The sequence below is a fragment of the Mesoplodon bidens genome (assembly GCF_964165515.1).
Source record: "Mesoplodon bidens genome assembly, chromosome: 19".
Taxonomy (NCBI): Eukaryota; Metazoa; Chordata; class Mammalia; order Artiodactyla; family Ziphiidae; genus Mesoplodon; species Mesoplodon bidens.
This window is the reverse complement of record NC_138179.1, coordinates 51,182,321-51,207,761: the sequence shown is the minus strand read 5'-3', so window position 1 is coordinate 51,207,761 and position 25,441 is coordinate 51,182,321. Positions and strand designations below refer to the sequence as shown.

The following is a 25,441-nucleotide window of genomic DNA, read 5'->3' as shown; positions in this document are numbered from 1 at the left end:
GACAGAGGTTTAGTTTCATTCTTTTGCACGTGGCTGTGCAGTTTTCCCAACATCATCTATTGAAGAGACTGTCCTTCCTCCACTGTATGTCCTTACTCCTTTGTTGAATATTATTTGTCCATATATGTGTAGATTTATTTCTGGGCTCTCAATTCTATTCCACTGATCTATGTATCTGTTTTACTGCCAGTACCATGCTATTTTTAAATTAATTAATTAATTATTTAATTAATTTATTTATTTGGCTACGCTAGGTTTTAGTTGCAGCACACGGGATCTTCATTTTGGCGTGCAGGATCTTTTAGTTGCGGCATGTGTGATTTTTAGTTGCGGCATGCAAACACTTAGTTGTGGTATGTGGGATCTAGTTCCCTGACCAGGGATCGAACCTGGGTCCCCTGCATTGGGAGCATGGAGTCTTAACCACTGGCCCACCAGGGAAGTCCCCAGTACCATGCTATTTTGATTACTATGGCTTTGTAATATAGTTTGAAATCAGGAAGTGTGATACCTCCAGCTTTGTTATTTCTTTCCTCAGGATTGTTAAGCCACTAAGTTTGGGGATGGTGTGTTACACAGCAGTAGGTAACTGATAAGTGTCCATTTATCACTTCAGAGAGACTTAGGAACTATAATCTAGATTAGGAACTGAGACTGATGAATTAGCAGTAAAACTCTAATTCAAGAAGGCGGCCTGGGGGCTTCCCTGGTGGCACAATGGTTGAGAGTCTGCCTGCCGATGCAGGGGACAAGGGTTCGTGCCCCGGTCTGGGAAGATCCCACATGCCACGGAGTGGCTGGGCCCATGAGCCATGGCCGCTGAGCCTGCGCGTCTGGACCGCAATGGGAGAGGCCATGACAGTGAGAGGCCCGTGTACCGCAAAAAAAAAAAAAAGAAGGCGGCCTGGGGCTTTCCTGGTAGCGCAGTGGTTAAAAATCCACCTGCCAATGCAGGGGACACAGGTTCAAGCCCTGGTCTGGGAAGATCCCACATGCCATGGAGCAACTCAGCCCGTGCACCACAACTACTGAGCCTGCACTCTAGAGCCTGCAAGCCACAGCTACTGAGCTCTCATGCCACAACTACTGAAGCCCACGTGCCTAGAGCCTGTGCTCCGCAACAAGAGAAGCCACCACAATGAGAAGACTGCGCACCGCAATGAAGAGTAGCCCCCACTTGCTGCAACTAGAGAAAGCCTGTGCACAGCAACAAAAACCCAATGTAGCCCAAAATACATAAATTAAATTAAATTAAAACAAAAAAGAAGAAGGCCCGGCAAGGAAGAGAAGGTTTAGAGAAGACTCTCAGGGGTGGCCAAGGGGGCAATGGGCAACTTGTGTGGGTGATGAGACCCCCATGGGACTCAGCAATAGCAAGGCTCACACAGGGCTGCTCGACTCACCCTCACTAAAATCACAGGGAAGAGCAAGTCTGTGCAACATGAGTTCCTTGGACTCCTACTTTCTCTGCAAAAACGCTTCTCAGGCATCATCACGCAAGCAGCTCTCTTCCCTCTTGTCTGAACAACCGTCCTCCCTACTCACTAGTTTTCAAGGCTAAGTGCTTTTCCTATGCTGCTTAAAACATCATTCTTATCATGTCATTCCCATGGAGCTTACAAAAAAGGAGTTCTCCTTTCTCATCCCCTTCAAGGCCCCACCTACCCCACCAAACTCCCTCCTGCTTACTAAATTCTAGTCAGTCCATTTCCACCTCAGGGCCTTCGCACATGACCTTCTTGTTTCTTCTCTAGCTCTGGCGTGGCTAGTTCCTTCTCACCCTTCTAGTGTCACCTGCTCAGAGAGACCTTGTCTAACTACCTCTACCTAAGGTTACTCCTAGGAACTTCAGTCTCTATCTCTATGTGCTGTTTCTTGTGGAACTCTGATCATAATTCTCATTTTATTTATCTGTTTACAGTTTCTTTTTTTAATTTATTTATTTATTTATTTATTTGGTTGCGTTGGGTCTTAGTTGTGGCAGACAAGCTCCCTAGTTGCAGCTCATAGGCTCCTTAGTTGCAGCTCGCCAGCTCCTTAGTCGTGGTAGGCAGGCTCCTTGGTTGTGGCTCACTGGCTCCTTAGTTGCGGCTCGTGAACTGTTAGTTGCAGCATGCATGTGGGATCTAGTTCCTGGACCAGGGATTGAACCTGGGCTGCCTGCATTGGGAGCATGGAATCTTAACCACTGCACCCCCAGGGAAGTCCCTGTTAACAGTTTCTGATCTGTCTTCCTCATTATACTGTCATTTCCAGGGAGATGGATCTTGACTGTTTACTGCTCCCTTATCTCTCCAGTGCATGGCACATAGTAGGTACTCAAAAATCACATGGACTAAATGGAAGTCCTCTTGGTCCCACCCCTCCCCCTCTGAGCTTTATCCGTTCTCCTCTCCCTCCGGACCTTTTCCACTTATTCCCTCTCTTCTGTCTCTGAAGATGCTCCTTCTTTCCCATCTTGACCCTCAACTTACCCCTCCTTTCCCATCATGGCCATCATGGCTGATGTCTTCTTCTCAGTCATTCATTTTATCTAACTCTGCTGTAGAATCTGGTACTGCCGATCATCCCCCTTCCTCCCTCCTAGACATTCTTTCCTCCCTCAACCATCACAATGGTTAACAGAAGCAATTGCATTAACTAGAAAGCTGATGGAAGCTGAAGTGAGACACACAGAGTTTGAATCCTGGCTCTGACACAGAATAAATAGTGCAACCCTGGGCAATCAGCACCCTCATCTTCAAACCGAGAACCTAATTCTGACCTTGGTAAGTTTGCATTAAAGCATTCTTGATCGGATGATACTCTCAAATTAAGTGTACAACATGGCAAATAAGAGCCAGGACATGGCAGCGTCCACTGCTCAGGCAGCCCACCTACACAGCAGTGTGACCCTGGGCCAGTTGCTTAACCTCTCTGAGCCTCAGTTTCCTCATCGACAGAACAGAGAATATGAGAGCACCTACCTCACAGGTTGTTGTGAAGATTAAAGGAGGTAACCTGCAAAGCGTTCAATACAGTGTTAGCTATTATTATCTTATGCAAAAAAAAAAAACCACTAAAAAAACAAGGGCAGTGTGGGAGAAACTTATTGGAAAGACTCTGAGATCTCTCTCAAATTCCAATAAAGACTTGAACAACCACACCTTATAGAGGACAATTCCAGGAACCTCACCAGAAGGAGTTAGTGGAAGTCCCACTAAACTCTGCCCTTCCCCTGTCAGGACTTGACTTGAGGCTCCTACTGAAATGTTCAGTCTGTAACTATGGCAACAAATGCCTTTGAAGGGTAAGCAAAGGTTCCAAGTGTTTTTAATCACTTGTGTTCTTATACTACCACTTCAAGCATTCTTTTTCATTCGATTCATCTGACTGAAATTAAATATTCAATTTCCTGGTAAATGTAGGCTCAAAATTCTAAATTGCTGGCAGAGAGGATTGCATTGGCCCAGACAGGCATCCTTTACAAAGCAGCTATGGACGGGGGTAGGGGACCTGGTCACCCAGCAGAGACAAAGCCCTGGAGGGAGGGGGCAGGTGTTTTCCAAGCAGAGGGACATCCAATACACATCTGAATTACGTGAGATAATGTTTATGAAAGTGCCCTGCACCCAGTAAGATGTCCTTCTCCCTCTCCAACCACCCCACAGTCTACTTTGCTGTTCCCCCAGCCCCCTCCATCCTCTAAAGGCGGGCGCTCCTGCTTTAATTCTAAAATCCATCCTCAAAAAAATTGAAAAAACAAAGATAAATAAATAAAGTAAAATCCATCCTCTTCTCTCCGTAACTCCCTCCCTCCCTTGGCAAACTCATTTATTCCTAGCACTTCAAAGACCACCCCTCTTCTGATAACTCTTCTATGCTGAGTCTTATAAGGTACAGATAAACTACTTTCTCAGGTCCACAGGAACTTCCTCTGTAAAACAACTCCTACTTTTTCTTATCTATAAAACAAGACCTTTTGGGAATTCCCTGACCATCCAATGGTTAGGGCTCCGTGCTTTCACTGCCGAGTGCCTGGGTTCTATCCCTGGTCAGGGAGTTAAGATTCCGCAACCCACACAGCCAAAAAATAAATTAAAAATAAAACAAAACCCTTTTTGGTCTAACATTCCATAATTCTCTTAACTGTTCCTCAATCATGCCTTCAGCGTTCCTGCCTCTTTGCCTTTCCACACACTGTTCCCTTTGCTTGGAGGACTTTCCCTGTCCCACATCACTACTTATATTTAATTAACATGTATTGAGTACCTGCTATGTCAATAGATACTTCTTGGGTCCTGCCTGGCTCACAATAAGCCCTCCTTTCGTGGGAATTGCCCCCTTCACTCCCCAATCATATGCTGGAATGGGTCCCTTTAGCCATGTCTGTATTCCATGGTCCTGTCCTCCTGGCCATAGATTATTAAATCCGGGGTGAACACATGTTTACTGGTTTAATCAGATTCTCTATGCCAGGAATTTGGAATTTGAAACTGAGAGACACAGAGCCTGGGAGCCCTTAGAGCTGAGTTGCATTAATGTCAGAGGGCCATCCATCAACTCCCTCTCAGAAGTCCCTGGAGATCCCCTGATTCCTACTCTTCCCAGCCTTGGAGTCCATGGGATAACTTGGCAGCCTTCCCATATAAGTTCCTTTTTGCTCTTTTGGCCAACGTTCTTTTCTTATGCTTTCAACCAAATAACATTAACCAGTGCAATCGTATATGAGACACAGGCTCTGGTGACACAAAAATCAAGTAAAATATGGTCTCTGCCCTTCAGCAACAAGTATTTGAAATCCTACCCTGTGCTAAGGATTGTAACTCAAAAGCCCCCTTTCTCCTTAAGTTTCCCCATATGCCCCAAGCGGATGAATCTGTCTTTGGTGTACTGATGTTGCATTTTGCTTTACCTCTCTTACAGTCATCACTTGGAGTTATTTTGAATATCTACCTCTCCCACTAATTGCAAACTGTTTCAGATCAAGAGCTAGATATGTCGTCTTCATAGTCTCTCAGCTCCTAGCACAGCATCACAAACAGATCATCCGGAAAGAACACCTGTCGCTTTGTCGGGCCCCTTAGCCTCTCTCTTTCCTCTGACAGCAACCCAATTTTCCTTTGGGAAATCAGTCTTCCTCCACTCTCGGTTCCACCTTGCAGGTGGGTTCTAGAAATGGTACATGACCTAGATTTTGTCAGAGGCACAGTGATTTGAATATGTGAACTATCAGGGCCATATCTGAGATTCTGGAAAGATTTGGAAAGAAACCCTCTTAACTGAGGTTGTTGAACTGTTAAGCCATAAGCCTGCAGCTATGGATGGTCATCTTTGCCAACACATGGGGAAAATCTGACTGTTAATGAAACAAACACAGCAGAGAAGAGGAGGCAGGAAGAGAGAGAAATTCCTGATGACATTACATCAGAACTTGCAACCAGACACCCCGGACCTATCACTGGGAACTTTTTCAATTACATTAATTCCCTCTATGTTTGTTTTCCGCTTTGGTTTGTTTGTTTGTTTTGTTTTAACATCTTTATTGGAGTATAACTGCTTTACAATGGTGTGTTAGTTTCTGCTTCATAACAAAGTGAATCACCTATACATATACATGTATCCCCATATCCCCTCCCTCTTGCATCTCCCTCCCACCCTCCCTTTCCCACCCCTCTAGGTGGTCACAAAGCACAGAGCTGATCTCCCTGTGCTATGTGGCTGCTTCCCACTAGCTATCTATTTTACATTTGGTAGTGTATATATGTCCATGCCACTCTCTCACTTAGTCCCAGCTTACCCTTCCCCCTCCCCATGTCCTCAAGCCCATTCTCTACATCTGCATCTTTATTCTTGTCCTGCCCCTAGGTTCTTCAGAACCATTTGTTTTTTTTAGATTCCATATATATGTGTTAGCATACGGTATTTGTTTTTCTCTTTCTGACTTACTTCACTCTGTATGACAGACTCTAGGTCCATCCACCTCACTACAAATAACTCAATTTTGTTTCTTTTTATGGCTGAGTAATATTCCATTGTATATATGTGCCACGTATTCTTTATCTATTCATCTGTCGATGGACACTTAGGTTACTTCCATGTCCTGGCTATTGTAACTAGAGCTGCAGTGAACACTGTGGTACATGACTCTTTTTGAATTATGGTTTTCTCAGGGTATATGCCCAGTAGTGGGATTGCTGGGTCGTATGGTATTTCTATTTTTTGTTTTTTAAGGAATCTCCATACTGTTCTTCATAGTGGCTGTACCAATTCACATTCCCACCAACAGTGCAAGAGGGTTCCCTTTTCTCCACACTCTCTCCAGCATTGTTTGTAAATTTTTGGACGATGGCCATTCTGAGTGGTGTGAGGTGATACCTCATTGTAGTTTTGATTTGCATTTCTCTAATGATTAGTGATGTTGAGCATCCTTTCATGTGTTTGTTGGCAATCTCTGTATATCTTCTTTGGAGAAATGTCTATTTAGGTCTTCTGCCCACTTTTGGATTGGGTTTATATTTTTGATATTGAGCTGCATGTAAATTTTGAAGATTAATCCTTTGTCAGTTGCTTCATTTGCAAATATTTTCTCCCATTCTGAGGGTTGTATTTTTGTCTTGTTTATGTTTTCCTGTGCTGTGCAAAAGCTTTTAAGTTTCATTAGGTCCCATTTGTTTATTTTTGTTTTTATTTCCATTTCTCTAAGAGGTGGGTCAAAAAGGATCTTGTGATTTATATCATAGAGTGTTCTGCCTATGTTTTCCTCTAAGAGTTTGATAGTTTCTGGCCTTACATTTAGGTCTTTAATCCATTTTGAGTTTATTTTTGTGTATGGTGTTAGGGAGTGTTCTAATTTCATTCTTTTACATGTAGCTGTCCAATTTTCCCAGCACCACTTATTGAAGAGGCTATCTTTTCTCCATTGTATATTCTTGCCTCCTTTATCAAAAATAAGGTGACCGTATGTGCCATTTGTTTTGTTTCATTTTGTTTTTTCTGCTGAAGCCAGTTTGAGGTGAGTTTATGACACTTGCAATAAAGTCTTATAATTCATTCAACAAATGTTTACTGACATAGAGTTCTATGGAAGCCCTGGGAAGGGAATGATCAGTATGGCTTCGGTGGAGCTGGGGAAGAGGTTGGCTTACGCAGGGAGGTGGAAAGAGGGAGGCCATTCCAGAGGGCGGTAACAACCTGAGCAAAGGCCCACGGGCCTCAAAGTGTGTGGTCCATTTCCTTCTTTCTTTTTTTTTTTTTTTTTTGCCCGCGCCACGCGGCTTATGGGATCTTAGTTCCCCAACCAGGGATTTAACCCAGGCCCTCGGCAGTGAAAGCGTGGAGTCCTAACCACTGGAGGGCCAGGGAAGTCCTTGTGGTCCATTTCTGACCAGCAGACTCTTAAAGAGGATATTGAAGAACAGTAAGGCAGGGACCAAACTCTCAAGGGATCCTGTGAGCCATGCCAAGGCGTTTAACCCTTTGGTCAAAGGAAGACATTTAAACTGTAAAGTATGTTTTCATTAAAAAAAATCTATATAAATATCTATGTCTGTATTTATATTTATATCTGTATCTATCTCTATCTCCATCTCTAACTAGCAGTAATGTGGGGAATGGATTGGAAAGAGAATCTAAAGTCATTTCAAATACTCCAAGTGAGAGCAAATGAGGTCTGGACCAGTCCAAGATTGGCTGCAGCTGTCTTCTCCTGACCCCAATGGAAAGTTACCTCTTAGGGATAAGGACTTTGGAGGCACCATTTAGAGACCTGATAACTCAATCTGAGGCTGTAGAGGAACTTCCTTAGATCCCCGGTGTGACCTAAGAACGTTGCCTGCCATTATCCGTAAACAAAGGATGTTGCAGCCATCAAGCCACCATATTACAGCTGCTCCAACAGTGAGCCCTGAGGGAACTCAGGATAGAAACAAAGAATGCCCGCCATCCTGCAGTCAACTGCTACAGCCACGCCCAATGGTGCACCCTGAGGAGACTCAGGATGAGAAAACACAGGATACTGGCCCCAATAGCTGAGGTGCATATCAAAGGAATGATTTTAATGAGCCCAGATTTTGCATCTTCCCATACGTAAAACAGCGCTAATTTCATTAACTTGAGATGACTGGATTTCTTTAATTAACAATAACCTTTTGATGTTCCAAGTACCTGGCCTTTTTGCAAAACTCCTGTATATCTTGGCTCTCCCTTTCGCCTCTTCAGAACACTTTCTCAGTGTTATCTGAGATGCTGTGTCCCAGGCTTGAAGCCCTCACTGTGTCTGCCGAATAAAACATAACTCAACTTTTAGGTTGTGCTTTTTTTTTTTTTTTTTTTTTTGGTCAACACAGGTAACATTTGATGGGATCCTCTGAGAGAAAATACCCCTAGTTTATTGTCTGATTCTAACCCATGGAACTAGTGTTAATGATGGATGGGCAAGTTCATGACCGGTTGGTAAAAAAGATGCTTTGTGGGAGTGCGACCTTGGAACGGTCGACGGTAGGCAGCTATTTCTTTAAAGCCTCCTACTCCCTTCAGTCGCAAGAGAAGAAAAGGAATAATTTCTGATGTGGGGAGAGCTTCTGGGGCTGAGGCCCCACGCTGTGACATAGAACTGGGTAGGGAAGTTACAGCAAAGTAACTTGGCTGGTATTGAAAGTGTGGTGGACCAGTGAGGGGGGTAGCTTGTAGAAACAAAGTGGGAGGGGCCAGGAGCCTTGTTGCTGTGGGTAAGAGAAGTAAACAACGGCTTGCTATCCCAGGGCCCTTCCTCGTTTCCCTCAGGCTTATCTCTCCGCTGCTGGGGTGCTGACGTCATTCCCTGCTTCTCACAGCTGCACCTCTACATCCCAGAGGAAGGAGGATCCTTAGTGGGTTTTTCCTGGCTTTCCTGGCTCCCAGGCTCTGAATTTTCAGCCTCAATTTTCATTTCTTTAATTAATTTTTATCAGAGTATAGTATAGTATAATTTCATTTCTTTTTTTAAATTCATTTTTATCAGAGTATAGTTGCTTTACAATGTTGTGTTAGTTTTCATGTTTTTTGGAGGAAAGCCAACTCTTTCTGGGGGATTTGGAACGCGAGACTGCTGTGCTTGCTGCTGCGGGCGGCAGCAGGGGAGTCCAAAGGAAATGTATGGCTCCCGAGGAAGGACTCAGCTTGTTTGAGGTAGCAACAGGAGGCTGGGATACAGCCCCAGAAATGACATCGTTTTTACTAGGGGCACCACTCCCCAGGTGATTCTGACGCTGGCAGAACCCACATGATGATGTGTGTCCATTGCTCTACGAAATCCGTAACTTGTGGGCAGGTAGGGCAGGCTGCTCATGGGGAAGACAGGCTGTACAGACAATGAAAGAGGTGCCCAGGGACTTCCGGGGTGGTCCAGTGGTAAAGAATCCGCCTTACAATACAGGTGACGCAGGTTTGATCGCTGCTCAGGGAATTAAGATCCCACATGTCGCAGGGCGACTAAGCCCGCGCGCCACAACTACTGAGCCCACGCGCCCTGGAGCCTACATGCCACAACTAGAAAAGACAAAAAACCCGCACGCCACAACTAGAGAGAAGCCCACGCACCACAACGAGCCCGTGCGCCCCAACCAAAAAGATCCTGCATGCCTCAACAAAGCTCCTGTGTGCCGCAACTAAGACCCAACACAGCCAAAAATAAATAAATAAATAATAAAATTAATCTTAAACAAAAAAAACGGTGCCCATCCTAGGGCTGTGGGGAGAATTAAATATGCTGTGTGGTTATGACTGGCATCTCTACCATGCACTGGAATCCCTTCTCTGTGACATTCAGGCCTCTGAGTCAGGGTCTCTGGCTTTTCCTCTCCCCTAGACGGCCTCCTCTAGGTCTGATTTGGCAGCGTGCATCTGGGGGAAGCTCAGGCTGAGTAGAGTTAACTGGGTGGGTCTGGAGGACTAAACCTCCGACAGCAAGAAGCGGATCTAGACAGTACAAGGTTACAGACACAGTTAAAGAGACTGGAGCCAGGCTGCCTGACCTAGAATCCCAGCTGCACAACTTACCAGCTACATGACCTTAGACCAGTCACTGTGTGTGTGTGTCTTTTTCCATTTCTAAACGGGGATGATAACAATACCCCACCCCCACTCCCCATCCAGGCAAGTGAGGCCCGTTTAAACCCAAGGTCCTCTCTCTCTCTCTCTCTCTTTCCCTCCCTGGTTCCCTCCTGTCTTCTGGAACTCATCCTATGTAACTGCCTTCGGAGAATACAATCCAACACAGATCCTTTTAGAAAAGCAGGTTTATTGGTCGGGCTGCTCACCAGGACACAGCAACACGAGAGGCTCCCCAGAGCCCACAGGAAACTGTATCCGCCCACAACTCAGGCCCCTTCAGCCCATCAGCACCAAGGGACCTCGTCCCACAATCCCCATCCTCCCGCAGCCAATGTGTCTCCAACCATCCAGAAGAAAGGACCAACAAGAAAAAAAAAAAAAAGCAAAGCTTTGTATTGTAAAAAAGATGTGTCCCCAGGCTCCCTCCCTCCACCCCTTAAAAACAATTAGCTGCAATTCTATAATGCAGAGCAGAGAAGATAAAGCACAGGAGGTAGGGGGCTAACGAAGGAGCTTTCAGCCCTCCTCTTCCGGCTGTGACTTGGGGGTGAGGGGATCTGTCCTTGCTTCTGACAAGCCACCGTTACTGGGGAGGAACAGGGGAACTAAAGTGTCCTGAGGAGAACCTGATCAGAAATCAGGCTTTTGGACTGGAAGAAGCACCCCTCTCATCCCAAAGAGTCAGGAGAGGAACCCACAAGGCCAAGGAAGTCTTGGCAAGTTCTGCAGCTTTATTATAACTAGCTCTAGGGAAGGATCTTGAGAAGACACTGCCAGGAGTGAGCCAAGTCTGGGCTGCTCTACACACAGGATTTCTATCCTCTCCTCCCCTCCCCTCCAGCTCTCAGCTTGGTGGCCTGGCCTTTAGCACCTAGTTCTTTTCCCAGTCCGTCTCCCCCCTAACTACCAGCTCTCCGCAGCCTGGTGCTGCCCTCTTCCGGGACCCTAACTTTCTGGGCTTTGAGAAATGGGCTGCCCCTGGAGCACCATGCCCAGTGGAGGCATGGCGTGAGGCTTACCTCTCCTTTGGATCTCGGATTTCTCACACTGCCCTCCCTTCTTATCCTGAAAATGGTCCTGCTGTCCTCGGAGAACCCCAGTAAGATGGGATTCTTGCGCTGTGTTTCTCACGCTGCTAATGGACATTCTCTTTTCACCCATTTCCACCTTCTACTATTTCCTGCTCTCTTTCAAAGCCATAGCCATGCGCTCCTGGGTGCAGATGCATAAACAGTAAGTGACCCCCGCCCCCGCTCCCCAAGGGCTCTGCCTGGCTCCAGCCTTCCTCATTGGGACCTTTTGCAGATACAGCCTGTGCTAGACCCTCACCCAGGGTCTCCCCCCCGACACTGCCCCAGATGCTCCCCAAAGCTGCTTTTCACATCCTTCCAGTCTGGGGTCTCCCATGTGAGCAAGGGGCCTCTTCAGGATTCACTCTTCCCTTTCACGGTACTTTTGGCTTTGAAGCCGCCAGGGATCTGGATGAGAAAGAAGAGCTCAGTGAGCAGGAATGACAGCAGCTGGGTGTGAGTGTTACGGAGAAGTGCGGGGAAGGCAGCTTGCCCAAGGGGGGCCCAATCATGGAAACGACAGCAAGTTCCTCTAAGATCCCCGACTTGGATCCCCAGGACGTGCACCACCGCCCTCTGCATTTCCACCCAGCATATGCCTAAACTGGGGCTGTCCATGGGGCAGGCTGCCTCCCCCTCCCGTCTTAACAGCCGTAAGACTCGGAGGGGTGCTACTTGAGGGGAGGTGTTCTCAATTTAGAAATATCCCAGCCCGTATGGGGCCGAGAGAGAATGCGAAAGAGGAAGTTCGGAGAGAGAAAGGAATCGGGGCGGGGGCGGGGAGAGGAGGGGCGGCGCGGCGCGGCCTCCCGGGCACAGCCCCGCGCCCCGCTCAGTCGCTGTCGCTCTTGTCCACCAGCACGGCGTCCGACTCCTCGGTGATCTCCAGCAGCGTGTGCACGTCGGGGCTGCTCCCGCGCAGCAGGTCGGCCGCCTCGCCGCGCTCCGCGCCGCCCTCCTCTTCGTCGGCGCCTACCTCCACCATCTCGGTGGCCTTCAGCACCTCTACCTCGCCCTCGCGGATCTTCTTGACGTGGAAGGTAAAGGGCGGCACCCTGTAGACCGCCGTCTTGGAGCGCGCGTAGACCACGTGATCGGGCGTGAAGGACTTCCGCAGCTTGTCTCGCGAGGTCTTAAGCTTCTCCCGCCGTTCGGCGGGGACGAGGCGCGTGCCCAGCTTGTTCATGCGCTTCTCCAGAGTGTGCCGCGTCTTCTCCAGGTTCTCCTTGGTCTTGAGGCGGGTCCTCTCCAGGTTCTCGCGGGTGCGCACCTTGGTCTTCTCCATCTTCTCCTTGGAGAAGGCCTTCTTGAAGTCGTCCACGCGCCGCAGGCCGCTGCGCTTGATGCGCTCGGCGCGCGACTCCTCGATGACCTCCTCCACCTCCACCGCCTCGTCCGACGACAGCTCGAGCACCGCCGCGTCCTCCTCGGGCCGCTCGCCCTCGGCCAGCTCGTCGCCTTCCTTCTCGGGCAGCGCCTCCGACTCTTTCAGCGACTTGCCGATGCTCACTTTGGCCGGCAGTTTCACTTCATCCTAAAGGGAGATCAGAGCGAACAGATGAGGGGGCAGAGCCGGAGAACTGGGCGGGGACTTGGGGGGACGCTGGGCGAACCCGGGGCTGGGCGGTGGCACCCGTGATCCTGCGGAGTGCGTGGTACCCGTGAAATCGGCCTGGATTTGCTCGCCGTTGTATCCCCAGCGCCTGGCACAGAGCTGGACACCTCGTGGGCGCTCAAGAAATATGTATTGAATGAATAGTAACTATACAGACAGGGCGAGGAGGGAACCGAGCTTCGGATCGGAGTCTGGCCTATGTTTTCGCACTTCAGTTAAGTATCTCTGCGGCCCTCCAACCGTCTCCTTGAGCCCTGCGACCACCCATTTTAAACCAGTCCTTGCCCTTTGCGTCCCAGGGACCACAACTTAACTTTGGAAATGGGCAGAGCGCCCTCTGGTGCACTGAGCCCCACACTGCCCAAGCCAAGCCAAAAACCAAAGGGCAGAGTCTGTTTAGGTTGAGGGGTGCGGGTAGGGGGATGAGCTCACAGCCAATCTCGGGCGGCCCCCAAGTAGGGTAACTTGAAGGCAAGTTTACCATAAAGGGAGTCCGCTTCCCAGACTTCGTATCATTTCAGAAGAACCAGTATCAGGGAAGCAGAGCTGTGGCCCTGTCTCCCTCCCCCGCCTCATACTGTTTGGCTCCACCAGTGGACATTCTCCACCCTCATGTAGAAATTGAGGAAAGAGGAGGAAGCTGTCTGGGAGCCAAGGACATGTTTTCTTCCCAACCTGGACGTTTTTTCTGGTTCTGACGTCCCTGCCTTGGAATGGAAGGGAGAAATCGCTTTTCCATTCTTGCTCTTTTCCCCCCAAACAGGAGCTCAAGGGACCAGGAGTAGGAAGGCAAGAGATCCTGGAGCTCAGAGCCAGTTCTTCCCTCTTCCCCTGGGAACACCTAGCACCAGCACCGTTTTCCATTCCGGGAAGATTTTCCAAGATCCTGACTCTGGACCAACATTTCAGAATCTCAGGACCACCTCTCACCAGAAGGTAGGGGAGACTGAGCACAGACAGGAAAAGGGGACATAACCCAGAATGTAAACAGGCTCTCCTCTTTGGCCCAGACTCTCTTTAGGGACTTCCTGCAAAGGCATGATAGGCAGTAGTTTTTCTAAAGGGTTTTCTGAAGATTGTTTCGCAGAATTGTAAGAAAACCCCATCTGAAAACAATGAGGCAACACGAGCTGACCCGTCCCACGAACACACACACACACGCGCACACATACACGTATACGTTGACTCCTTGGTATCTCTGTACCACCTGCTACAGAAATTCCTTCCCCAGCCCCCAACCTCTTTCCTCTTCCCTCCCATCCACATCCCCACAGAGTTTCCTGGTTTACATTGAAAACTAGGAACACCTCCTCCCAACTTCCTTCCCTCCCTGTCAATATTATTAGCAAGGACAAAGAGGGAATGCTGGCTCCACCTCTTCTCCCAAACTGGGCACCGGCTCTGCTGGGCACCAAGCCACCTTAAGCTCTCGTTCCTCAACTACATCTCCCAGCAGGCAAGGTGACCAGGGCTCAGGGCATGCTGGGACTTGTAGTCTCCACCTGCCACAGCTGGCTGGGTACTATCACGGGCATCCTGCGGCAGTCCGTCCATCCTCTGCTTCTTATCACTCATGGAGGCACTGAAGGGGTGTTTTCCTTGCCCTGAGTGTGGGAGGGTCCCAATCTCTCTTAGCAGTCCCTCTGATTCCCAGTTGTACCCTTTGGGTCTCCCTTTTGCAATCACTTCTCCCTGCCTGCTACCCGAGCGCTCTCTCTTACACACCATTTTAGGACTCTCTATCATCTAAACTCCCGGCTACTTCTTCAGCCATCTCCTCCCAGAATTTACCGGCAGCCCTAGTATCAAAAAATGTCAGCTCTGATCTCTCCTTCATAGCCTCCTAGTCTAAAAACCCACCCACGCTCCCCCGACGTTTGAAGGAGAATGCCGTCTTTCACTAAGCTCAGACTCTGTGGATGAATTAAGGGAAGGATTAAGCGTGATGGGTGGGAAATCGTCAGGAAACAGTCCCTGCTGCTGGAAAACAGATCCGCGTTGTCTCCCGGCCCCACCCCAGCACCCGTGATTCTCCCCTCTCCTCCACTCCAGCCCGTAAAGGCTGAGCTGGCTGGTTTTCCTGGCCTCTGGCTTCCTAGATAAAGGTCTTTGCCAGCTGAGTTTGAACGTGAACAAGGCTGGGGAGAGAGTTCCAGACTTCTTGTAGCCAATCGTGTCTTCCTGGTGCCTGATGAAAGGTCTCAAATACAACATCAGGGAGCAGTCCCAGTGAGGGGAGGTTTATTCCTGGATCTGGGGTTGTCTCCCCCCAGTCCAGAAAGGCACTTGGACGCCATTCATTCATTGTAGGCTTCCTCCAGAGTGATGGCTTATACCAGAGGAGCTGCCTTCTTGGTGGAAGGTCAGGGGATGGGGGAAGAAACTGTTTTGACCTACGTCCCGGATAATATCCAGTGGATTGGCGCTGGAGAGGGTATACCACCATGACTTTAGCTTTTTGCCTCCATTAATGGATTTTGTCTTTTCTCCCCGTTTCCAAGCCAGGTTTTCCCTATGACTCACAGCTTTGGAGTGCCGTCTTGGGCCCACCCAGTTGGCCTGTTGCTACAACAACCAGCAACACAATTCCAAAGCACCTCCCCCAACCCTGGGCACAGAGGCTGGGCACCCCTGTGCCACCCCTACTTCCCTGGTAGAGCTCCTAAGCTAAAGGAGGGGCCTCAGGGTGGCAAGGAGAGAGAGCTCTGTTTGTTCTGTTTCTACATTTTTATTAAACAAAACCACCAGTCCCAACAGGCTTGGTTTCCAGAGTTACCTTTAATGACCAGGTCTGAACAAAAGCATGCACAGCTTCCCCTGTCCCCCACCAAGCACACACAGCTCCCCAACCCAGGAAAGCGCCAGTCCAGGATGAATTTTAGAGGAGCCCCAGGGTGGCTCCCAGCCCCTTCCTCTCCACTCCCCAACTCTGCTATATAAACTTAAGATCCTCTGGCTTAGGAAGATTTTTATATTATTATAATTTAATTGAGCACCTACTATTTGCCTGGTCCTTGGCCAGGCACTTCACATTTGTCAGGGAGAAGGGACAGGTGTCATATGGCTCTGGGTAGAGCCTCTCTTGACTTAGTTCTGTCCCCAACCACTGCCTGCGAATGGCCAGAGAAGACATTGCAGAGGTCATTCAGAGACCCAGGATCTGGATCTGCTCAGAGACCATGTTAGAGGAGGGTGCACACGGGGAGACGTGAAAGAGAGGGCAGTCTTAAAAACTCAGGACCTCCACTTCAGGTTGCCAGGACAAGGGGGTGAAAGACACTAAAGGTAGAAGGGTCCTCCTTTTCTGCTATAGCATGATTCTCAACAGGGGGCATGTTGCCCCCAAGTGGGTGGAAATTGGTTCTTGCAGGGGAGGGCACAAATCTTAGATATTGCGATAGTTGGTGGGGCTCCAAAGAGTCCTGATATATAGTATATCTGTAGTGTTAAAATTTCATGGGAAATAGATAAGTAATAAGAACCTGTTGTATAAAATAAATGAAATAAAATAAAATTCAAATAAAAAAAATTTCATGGGGGAGAGGACAATCAGGGGAAAAAATGTCTAAAAGGACTCCTTAGGAGAATGATATTAAACAAACATAAAAAAGGTTGAGAAACACTGTGCCATAGGGAGGCCAGAGCCAATGAAAATGTACCCCATTCTGGCCTCTCTGAGTTGGCAGCTTTTGGGTGCCCCACCCAAGGCAGGATCTGGCAAACATAAGGGATCTCTTTGCAAAACATTTTCTAAAAACAACTGGAAAAAAATAAGTGTCAGTGTTTTCCCGAACTGTAGAGAGGGGGTGGAGAGGGCACAGAACAGACCCCAGGCCTGGGCTTCATGAGGGCCCTCTCCAAAGAGGCTTTGAGCCAAACTGGTCTGTCCCTGAGGACGAGGCAGAGGGGGAGGGGAGGGGGAATCAGAAGTGTGGGCAGTTGCAGGCTATCTCATGCAGGCAGCAGTGGGTGCAGCTCAGGTGTGGTGTCTGGAGCATCTACTGTTAAGACAGAAACCAAGACGTAGGGGATGGCCCTTCCCATCACCTCCCACCCCATCGCCTGAACTCCCCATAATGAGAGAGTGTTTTCACAATACCCATCACCCAGTCACAAGGGGCTAGTGGCTTGGAAGAGACCAGCCACCCCCGACTGGCCACTGCTAAGCAGTGAGCTGGTGGTGGACCGGGTGCGTGACACCCCATGCCCACAGCCCCATGTGACCCAGGAGATCCTAAGTACTCCCACCGGCTGTTGGCTCCTCTGGGGTGGGCAGAGGCCCAGGCTCTGGGTAATAGGGCAGGGTCCTAGGTGTCTGGTCAAAGGGTGGGAGCTCAGGCACTGTCTCAGGCTTCAGGTCAAAAGGCTCAGTCTCAGGCAGAAGGTCAAAAGGCACGATCTTGGATGTGGCCAGGTCTGAGGGTACATTCAGCTTCTTCTTGGGCTAAGATGAGGAAAAGGGGTTTAAGTGGGGCTTGGGGTGGGTGTGGACGGAGTTGGGAGGAGGAAGCCTTGGTTGGCATGCAGAGTTGGGGCTGGTGAGTAGAGGGGAGGGGAGCACACAAGGATTAGGATGGAAAGACCACAGTTTAAATGCTTCAACAAGAGGGCCCCAGGGCCGCAAGGGGAGGGACAAACGCAGGCCCATGAATTAATAACCACAATTTAATCAGAACCAACCTCCCTGCCTCCCTCTAGAGACTTCCCCAGTCCCATCCTTGGCCTCCTACCTTCTACCCCGACCCTGCTCTGGTCGTGGGACGATGCTGTTGGAGGTTGCAGTGATGGGGGAAAGAAGCTGCTGGGGGCGGGGAAGGAGTTTTCTAAGAGGCCACTTGTTAGACTCCAACTGGGGAGTCTCCAAGGAGTAAAAGAGAAGGCAAACAACTTCACTGTCTTGAGTCAGATGCTGCTGACCCGTTATTCCCCAGGGCAGGGTGGGCACGGGTGCCGCCCCGGATAAGGAGAGGGAGAGGCATGGAAGAGGGACATCCTGGCTATTTCCCTTTGGCCACATCCCCACCTCCTGCCTCCCTTGCCACCCATCCCCCCACCCACTTACAGGCCATCAGACACCCAGATGCACAGAGAAATCAGGATCAAAGACAAAGCTATTGCTATTGATATTTTTGGGAATTCCCTGGCGGTCCAGTACTTAGAGCTCTGCACTTCCATTGCAGGGGGCATGGGTTCGATCCCTGGTTGGGGAATTAAGGTCCTGCATGCTGCGCGGTACGGCCAAAAAAGCCCCCCCAAACCAAGCTCTTTTTACAACCAGTGGGCCTATGTCCTGAGGCACCCAGCAGCGGCTCCCAACTCTCCCTCCTGAGTGGCTGAGCTGCCACTCTTGCTTTGGACAATCAGGAGACGTCAGGGGAGAGGGATATTTAGGGGCACCCCCAGACTCCAGCGACAGCAGTGTTGAGTAAGGCGCGCAGCCACGAATACCCAAAGCAGCAGGTGCCCACCTTCCCTGTAGGGTACAGGGAGAAGAGGTGAGTGGCAGGGAGGCTGAGGAGAGAGGAGCCAATGTGGTCCTCTCTTAGCCAGGGGACACCCCTGCTGGCCAGGGAGCTCCACCCCTTATACCCTGCACCCCTCTCCTCCACTGCCATCGGTGACCACACATTGCCTCTGCTTCAGCACTGCGAGGCTGAGCAGCTAATGGCCACCAGCCTTAGCCACTCAGCTAACACTGTGCCCACGCGCGCGCATGCGCGCGCGCGCGCACACACACACACACACACACACGCAGCGGTCCCAGTGCCAGGACTGTGCAACTACCACCCTCAGAGAATGAAGGAGCCAGAACTAGCTTAGGGCTAGCCTCCTCCCTGATTTCTTCTGCACAGCCCGGGAACAGAAGGGGGAGGCCGGGAGCAGAAAGTGTAGCAGAAGAAGGGGTACACCTGGGCTCTTGCCCCAGCTTTGACCCCCAGTCACTTGAATGACAGTAGGCAAGTGACTTCCCCTCTCTGGGCCTCAGCTTCCTCCACTACAAAATAAAAGAGCTGAAGTTGATTATCTCCAAGGCATCTTCCAGCTCAAAAAGTCTACAGTGACTGAATGATGAAATATTCACAATAGGATGGTTCAAAATAATAGAACAAACCACCACTCATCTCTGCAGTTGGTTGCCTAGCAACAATATTCCCTTTCCCTATCAGTTGCCCACTCTGTGCCATCTCCTCCCTTTTTGATTTTGACCTTTACAATAGTCAGACTTTATTTGCTTTAAAAAAAAATCAGAGGGAATAATATGATTTCCTTTGGTCTTAGGAATACGTCTAAGAATATGCTCCCACGCTCCCTGCTTTGGATCCAGTGACCAGGAAAAACAACCCAAAGCTAGCTCTTTGGAGGAAGGGTATGGTAAACACTCTCTCCACTAGGCCACCGGGGTAGGGGGTGAGAGGGACCAGAGCCCCAGGTTGGGAAGAATTTTGGACAAAAGTGTGGGGTTCTTCTGGAACCAGATAGCCCTGATTTGCTTTGAGTCCAGGAAGGAGCTATAGGTTGGGTTAGGATTTGAGGAAGAGAAGCCAGCAGGCCCTCATTCCAGTCCTGGTATCCTCCCCTTTAATGCCCATGAGCCACCTAAGCCCTTAAATGCTTCCTGGTCCTGTCCTCAAGCACTTGGAGCAGGTCTGATGGGTCCATGGGTAGGACCCACGCCTCATCAAAACTACTTCGGAAAATGTTTAGCCTCCCTTTCTGGATTCTAGAAGAACTCTTAACAATATCCAAATTAGTCGTCGTCTGGGAGAATTGGCTCCTTAATGAGCACAGCTCCTCCTATTGCACGGTGCCCACAGCCGGCCTGATCTTCCCAGCAGTTCTCAGTCCACTACCCCTAGCTACTAGTAGAATTCACTTCTCTCGTTCACTAGCTGTTGCCTAATGAGGTGTCGCCTGACAGGATGGGATGCCAACTGCTAGTTTTCGTTTGGGAGACAGGAAGGGAAATGCCAAAGAAGGACAGTACTGACTCAGAAGTGGGTTCAAGGTGAGGGCGCTGATAACCTGTGATGGGAAGGGCTGGATTTCGTGTGTGTATGTGTGTGTGCGTGTGTCTGTGTGTGTGTGTGTCTGTGTGTCTGTGTAGGGAGGTGTCATGCAAATATAACCCGTGAAATCATTATGTCTAGCAGTTCCCTGAATCTGGGTGGGGTCGCACAAGGGATTCCCTCCTTTATCCCCCAGGAAGAAGGTGTGGGAGGCCAGATGGCTGTGATCCACACAGCTGAGGCCTTCCCACCCTTTCATGCTCCCTCCACCTCACCCCCCCTTGCCACATCACCACCTCCCACATCTGCAGTGGGGAATGCCGTACCACCTCCCCTGCTCCCACACTGGAAAACTCACATCATCCCAGGAGGCCTTCTTCCAGATCTCTCTGCCTGGCCACCCAAACATCCTACCCCCTCAGCCTGAGTTTATCGTAAATGTTGCTGCCCCCAATCTTCCCTATTAGGTCTGCCAAGGCCCAGAGCTATTTTTACCTCATTCTCTTCCCAGGCCTGCAGATCTCAGGGAGGAGCAGCCTCCAACTTCCTCCAGCAGCTGAGTACGCCACCCCCTCGCCCCCACCTGGAACATCTGCTCTGCAACTCAGGGAAGATTCCCTGTTGCTGGAATCTTTTCCTTACCTCTGAGCTCCTCTGTGGGTTGGGACCACTTTAGGTATTAGTTATTTCTCCTGTGGTTTGGGGGCTCAGGGTCCCCAGCTTGAGCCATTCCTTCTCCCTCAACTCTCTGTCCCCCACTGGCCTTGATGCAGTCAAAGCCACCCTGTGATTAGACACCCTCCCCACGGCAGATACACAATATACAGACACACAATCTGTGCCAACTGCCGAGAGGCAGTAACAGAGACACGCCACTGGCCTCTGCACAGAAGTCTCTCTCCATACCTGTCCTCTCCGAATCTCCATCTTTGACCTAAGGAGGTTTACCTCCAGGCTGAGAATTTTCCCAGGTTCTGCGGTCTGGGACATTTCAAGTGAGAAGGGTCACCCATCCAAGCCCTACATGGCTCCTTTCTACCACACCAGGCTCTGGAGAAAAGACAGAGCTGGCTTGCTGCCCCACACCCCTGCCCTGTTCTCCTTGGTTTGATGTACCCCAGCACTGGGCAGTTCTCCTTAAAAGTCAACACACACACACACACACACACACACACACACACACACACACACACACACACACACACACACACACACACACACACACACACACACACACACACACACACACACACACACACACACACACACACACACACACACACACACACACACACACACACACACACACACACACACACACACACACACACACACACACACACACACACACCCACCCCCCCCACCCCCCCCCCCCCCATCCTACTTCCTCGGAGCAGTTAAATTAAGTAGAAACAATTCTGGGCAAATATTTTCTATCAGGTAGTGCTATGTGGGGGAAGCAAACTGCTTAAAGGCCAAGTACCTCTCAGGAGGAGTCCCTGGGCGCTGGCGGGTTGGGGCAGCGCCACTTCAGCCTCTGTCCCACCACCACCTCCTCAGATAAGTGTCGGCTCAGTATGTCTGCTGCCCCCAAACTTGTCCCAGTCTGCATGTCTCTTAGCTCCACCACACTGACCAAGCCAAGGACCTCACCACATCCCTGATGGTCTCTCAGGACCCAGCATACCGGGGCCTCTGAGCAGTCAGTGAAACCACAGCTTCCTGACAGAAGTCCTCTCCCTGGGGGGATGTGGGAAATCTGGCCTTCTTTTCTTTCCATTCCCTTCGGTAGGGGCAGGAAGGGGAAGAGGGGACCTAGCCTAACGCTTCCACCCCCACGATCTCACCTCCTTGGGTGGGAACATCAACCAGGCCCGCGGGAAGCAGAGAGGAGGCAAGGCTGGGCACATTCCCACGCCATCAAAGGTCACGGAGCGCTCGGCTCAGACCCACCCCTAATGGGATTGGAGAGGAGCAGCAATGCTGAGATTCCCAGGTTTACGTGGGGTTAGGATACAAAAACTCCATTTTCATCCAGGCGGGAGGAGTGGGGAGAGGTGCAAAGGAAGCAACAAGCTGTCTGGGCGGAGCCTGGGGCGCGCCAGCCTCCCGCCGCCTGTCCTCCAGCTCCTCGGCCGCCCCCGCAGACATGCGGGGTGACTCACCACGCCCAGATCGCGGGGCCCCGGGTGTGGGGGGCTGGCCCTCCCCTCCACCAGACCCTCTAGCACTCCTCAGGCCGCGGGCCACCCTCCCGCCGGCTACTTCCAACAGACTGAGGGTACAGGCACGCCGCGGGCTAGGGTGTCCACAAGGGCCGAAAGTGCCGCGAGGCGGGAGCAGATCGCAGCGAGGGGACGGCGTGGGCGGCCTAGGCTGATGCGGGGTCCGCGGGGGCGTGCTGGCAGTCGCGTCCCTCGCCTGGCGCAGCCCCCGCGGTGCGTGCCTGAGCCCTGAATCACCCGCTATATCGGGCGGGCAGCGCCGGAGGCCCCAAACACGGGCCGCGCCGCCAGTGTCCGCTTACAGCGGGCCCCAACGGCCGCCAGGCACCGCAGCTCTCCCCAAAACTTCCTCCAAGTAGGAAGACTTTTGACAGAGCCATGTCGGGAGCGATCTGCGAGGGGCAGTGTCCCCGAGTCCAGCCCCCTAACTCGGTTCCGCTACGCGTTTGACACCAGAGGGAGGGGCTGGGTGAGGGAGCGCAGGATGCAGAGCGCGCCCCTCTGTGCGCTCCAGGAGCCCGCCGCCCACCCCACTCCACCCTAGGAACGCTCGCTGGAAGGAGGGCGGGTCCCCCGAGCCGGGCCAGGCTGGCGGGAGAGCCGCGCCTCGGGTAGGTCCCCCCACCCCAAGCCCCGGGCGGGGGACGGCGGGCCTCTGGGCGCGGTCCGCCCGCCAGCTCACCTGGTAGATCATGACTTTAAAGTTGCGGCGCCGCAGCAGCTCGGCCTCGTTGACCTCCAGCTTCTTGATCTGGCCGGCCTGGCGTTCCAGGCTGCCGCGCACGGTCTTCACGTTGACGCTGACCTTGCGCACCTTCTCTAGCAACTTGCTCACGGTGTTGCTGGTGGTGGCGTGTGCCTTGCCCAGCTTGCTCAGCTCCCCCTGTATGCTCTGCACGGCGCCCTCCATCTCCGCCTGCCGCTCCTCCAGCTGGGCTTGGGTCAGCTGGATCTGGTCGACGGCGCCAATGATTTTGTCCAGAAGGCTCAGTACCATCACGCCGTTCACCTGGTCCGATTTGATCAGCTCCTCAGAGCCGGCCCCCGACGGCTCCTCCGCCGCCGGAGCCCCCATGGTGGAGGACCCCTGGTCCCCGGCGTCGGGGTACCCGGGAAGCGGCTGCTCGATGATGTGGAGCTGGGTGTCCTCCATGGCTGCCCGGAGCCGTGCGGGGCCGGCCGGGTGGAGCTGGAGCTGAAGCGGGAGACCCGGAGAAGAGGAAGAGCGGGAGGGGGCAGAGCGAGAGAGAGCGGATAGCGGAGGAAATTCGAGCCGCGTCCGTGCGCACCGGGATGGCGGCCAGAACTGTGGGGCGGGGGATCGGTGAGTCGCCCGGCTCCCAGGCCAAATCCCGGAGTCTCGTCGCCCATTGGCTGGCTCGGCCCCAGAAAGGGAGGGACCGGGGCAGAAGGGGAGACCGATGCTGGGGAAGGGGGGGCGATCCAGGGGGACCCAGGAGCCGAGCGCCCCACCCTTCCCAGGATGGTTGGAATAGTTGGAGCGGGAGGCTAGGGCGTCCGCTGGTAGCGGAGGCGGCGGGAGCGGGACTGGGGCGGAGGAATGTGAGCTGCGGTAGGGAAACAGGTCCTAGAGCGTTGCTCTACTTTCCCCTCTCGCTCTTTTCGCTCCCCGGCTAACCCACCTCCCCCTTTTTAAGTTCTAGATAAGGTCGTCAGGTGGGACAGGATATCCTGAAGTTACGTGCAAAATATTGTAGTATTTGCCTGTGTCCAGTTTTTGAGAGGGAAAGGATCCATGGCTTCCACAATCTTTTCGAAAGGGCCTCTAACTACCCACCCCATGAAGTTACCCACCACTGTTCTAAAAGGTTGGGGTCGTTTGCGGAAGGGAAGGGAGAACTTAAGTTAGAGTCACGGCGGTGGTAAGGGGCCGCCAAGCTCCTCTAGGTTCCTCTTAGAATTACTCTAACAGAGGAAGATTAAGATGGGCAATAAAGTAAAAGCTAAAGCTTTTTACTCACTAAAAATCACCTTTCCCCGTGTTTCCGCCTGCCCCAGAGACCTGGCTGACACTAACCTCTGAGAGCAGGACTGGGAGTCATCCGTCTCTCTGGAGCCCAGAGACTCGCGCTCAGCAATCTGAGATATCAAACGCCACCTGCTCACTTGACGGACCAGAAACGGAGGGCCTGGAGAGGGCAAGTGACTTGCCAGGAGGTTACCAGCAGGTTAGCGTTGGCTTGGCACTCAAACCAGGTGTCAGGACTCCTCTCTTGCACTTCCCACCTTAGCAGGCTGTATCTTTCACTGGGTCAGGGAGGAGCAGACGCTCACCCGAATGTGCCGCCAGCCTGTCGGCCTAAGGCTTAACTACAAACATATTTTCAACCATGATGCGTACCGAGGAGCAGGCAGTTCTGAGCAGGATCAAGAAGGGCCCTTAGCTCAGAAGTCCGGGGGAGAGAGAGAGTGCCAGTTCTCCCCCATTTTGCTCTCTCCCACAGCACTGGAGCTGTGAGTTCCCTGAAGCAGCACCAGCCCCCTTTCCCCCAGAAAAGCTGCAAACCTTTTCCCTGGTTAGGAAACCAACCTTGGGTTTCCCCAGCTGGATAGATGATGGTCTTGGCAAAAGGTCAGTTCTAGTCTGGCATGCATTATCATTAGGCAGAGTGAAAAACTGCTTGGTGGGGACCCTGGGCCCTATTAATCCAGTCAGAGAAGCCACCAACCCAGAAAGGTGCTGAAGAGCTCACTGCCTGGGATAGCGTGGGATCATCTGGAATAGTCCCAACAGCTATTGAACAAAATATTTCCCCTGACACTTCAATAGCTGTTTCCACAGAAGCAGGTGGCTTTCTTATCTGAGATTCAAATAGAATGAACTGGTATATAAATCACATGTATTTGTATACTAGAACTGACAGATTGCCAATTTATTTTAGAGTTTGAGAGAAAATGTGTTTTAGCAGTTTAAGTTCCTTCCACTGAGGATTGATAAGACTTCTAGAGAGGAAGAAAAGTGACAGTAGAGAACCTTACTGGACCTTCATAAGGTTCTTTTTAAAATTGATTAGATTTATTTTCATAGGTGACACGTAAGGTACAAATTGCAAATAGCACACAAAGAAATATAGTGAAAAGAAGTTTTCTTTCTATCCCTGCCTGCAGCAAACTAATTTCTGGCCAAGGAGACAACAGTTGTTATATTTTCTTGTGGAATCTTCCATAGAAAGTCTCTGCACACCATATATATATATATATATATATATATCATCACTTTGCTTTTTGTCAGTCACTAATGTATCTCGGTGATTGTTCCATATCAGTGCACGCAGAGCTGCCTTGTTTTCCAATGTAGGGATGAATTGATACTATACTTATTTAACCAGTTCTCTATCAGTGGACATATACACATTACAATTTAAACCTCGCTTGGTGGGGGAGGGGTCCTGAAGAGGAGTTTTAGTGGTTGATTTGTTTTTGTGGTTGCAT

At 50.9% G+C, this 25,441-nt stretch overlaps 1 protein-coding gene across 2 annotated transcripts; it reads right to left on the bottom strand.

Annotated features, from left to right (window-relative positions):
• Positions 1-10,238: 10,238 nt before the first annotated feature.
• Positions 10,239-23,318, bottom strand: CAVIN1 (caveolae associated protein 1). 2 transcript variants are annotated; one of them, XM_081220162.1, is made up of 2 exons: positions 22,671-23,314; positions 10,239-12,675 (listed from the first exon to the last, which is right to left on the bottom strand). In XM_081220162.1, the coding sequence occupies exons 1-2, from the start codon at positions 23,139-23,141 to the stop codon at positions 11,974-11,976; spliced, it is 1,173 nt and encodes a 390-aa protein (XP_081076288.1). In that variant the 5' UTR covers positions 23,142-23,314; the 3' UTR covers positions 10,239-11,973. The 2 variants fall into 2 exon arrangements, with proteins under 2 accessions (XP_081076288.1, XP_081076289.1); XM_081220163.1 differs by lacking the exon at positions 10,239-12,675 and adding an exon at positions 15,530-17,200 and having other exon boundaries at positions 22,671-23,318.
• Positions 23,319-25,441: the final 2,123 nt, after the last annotated feature.

Bases quoted from the DNA above. Each gene is read 5' to 3' on its own strand.
- CAVIN1 (XM_081220162.1), bottom strand. From the start codon at position 23,141: ATGGAGGACACCCAGCTCCACATCATCGAGCAGCCGCTTCCCGGGTAC. The intron at 12,676-22,670 runs GTGAGCTGGCGG...ATCTCCCTTTAG, and splicing joins TTAAAGTCATGATCTACCAG to GATGAAGTGAAACTGCCGGC.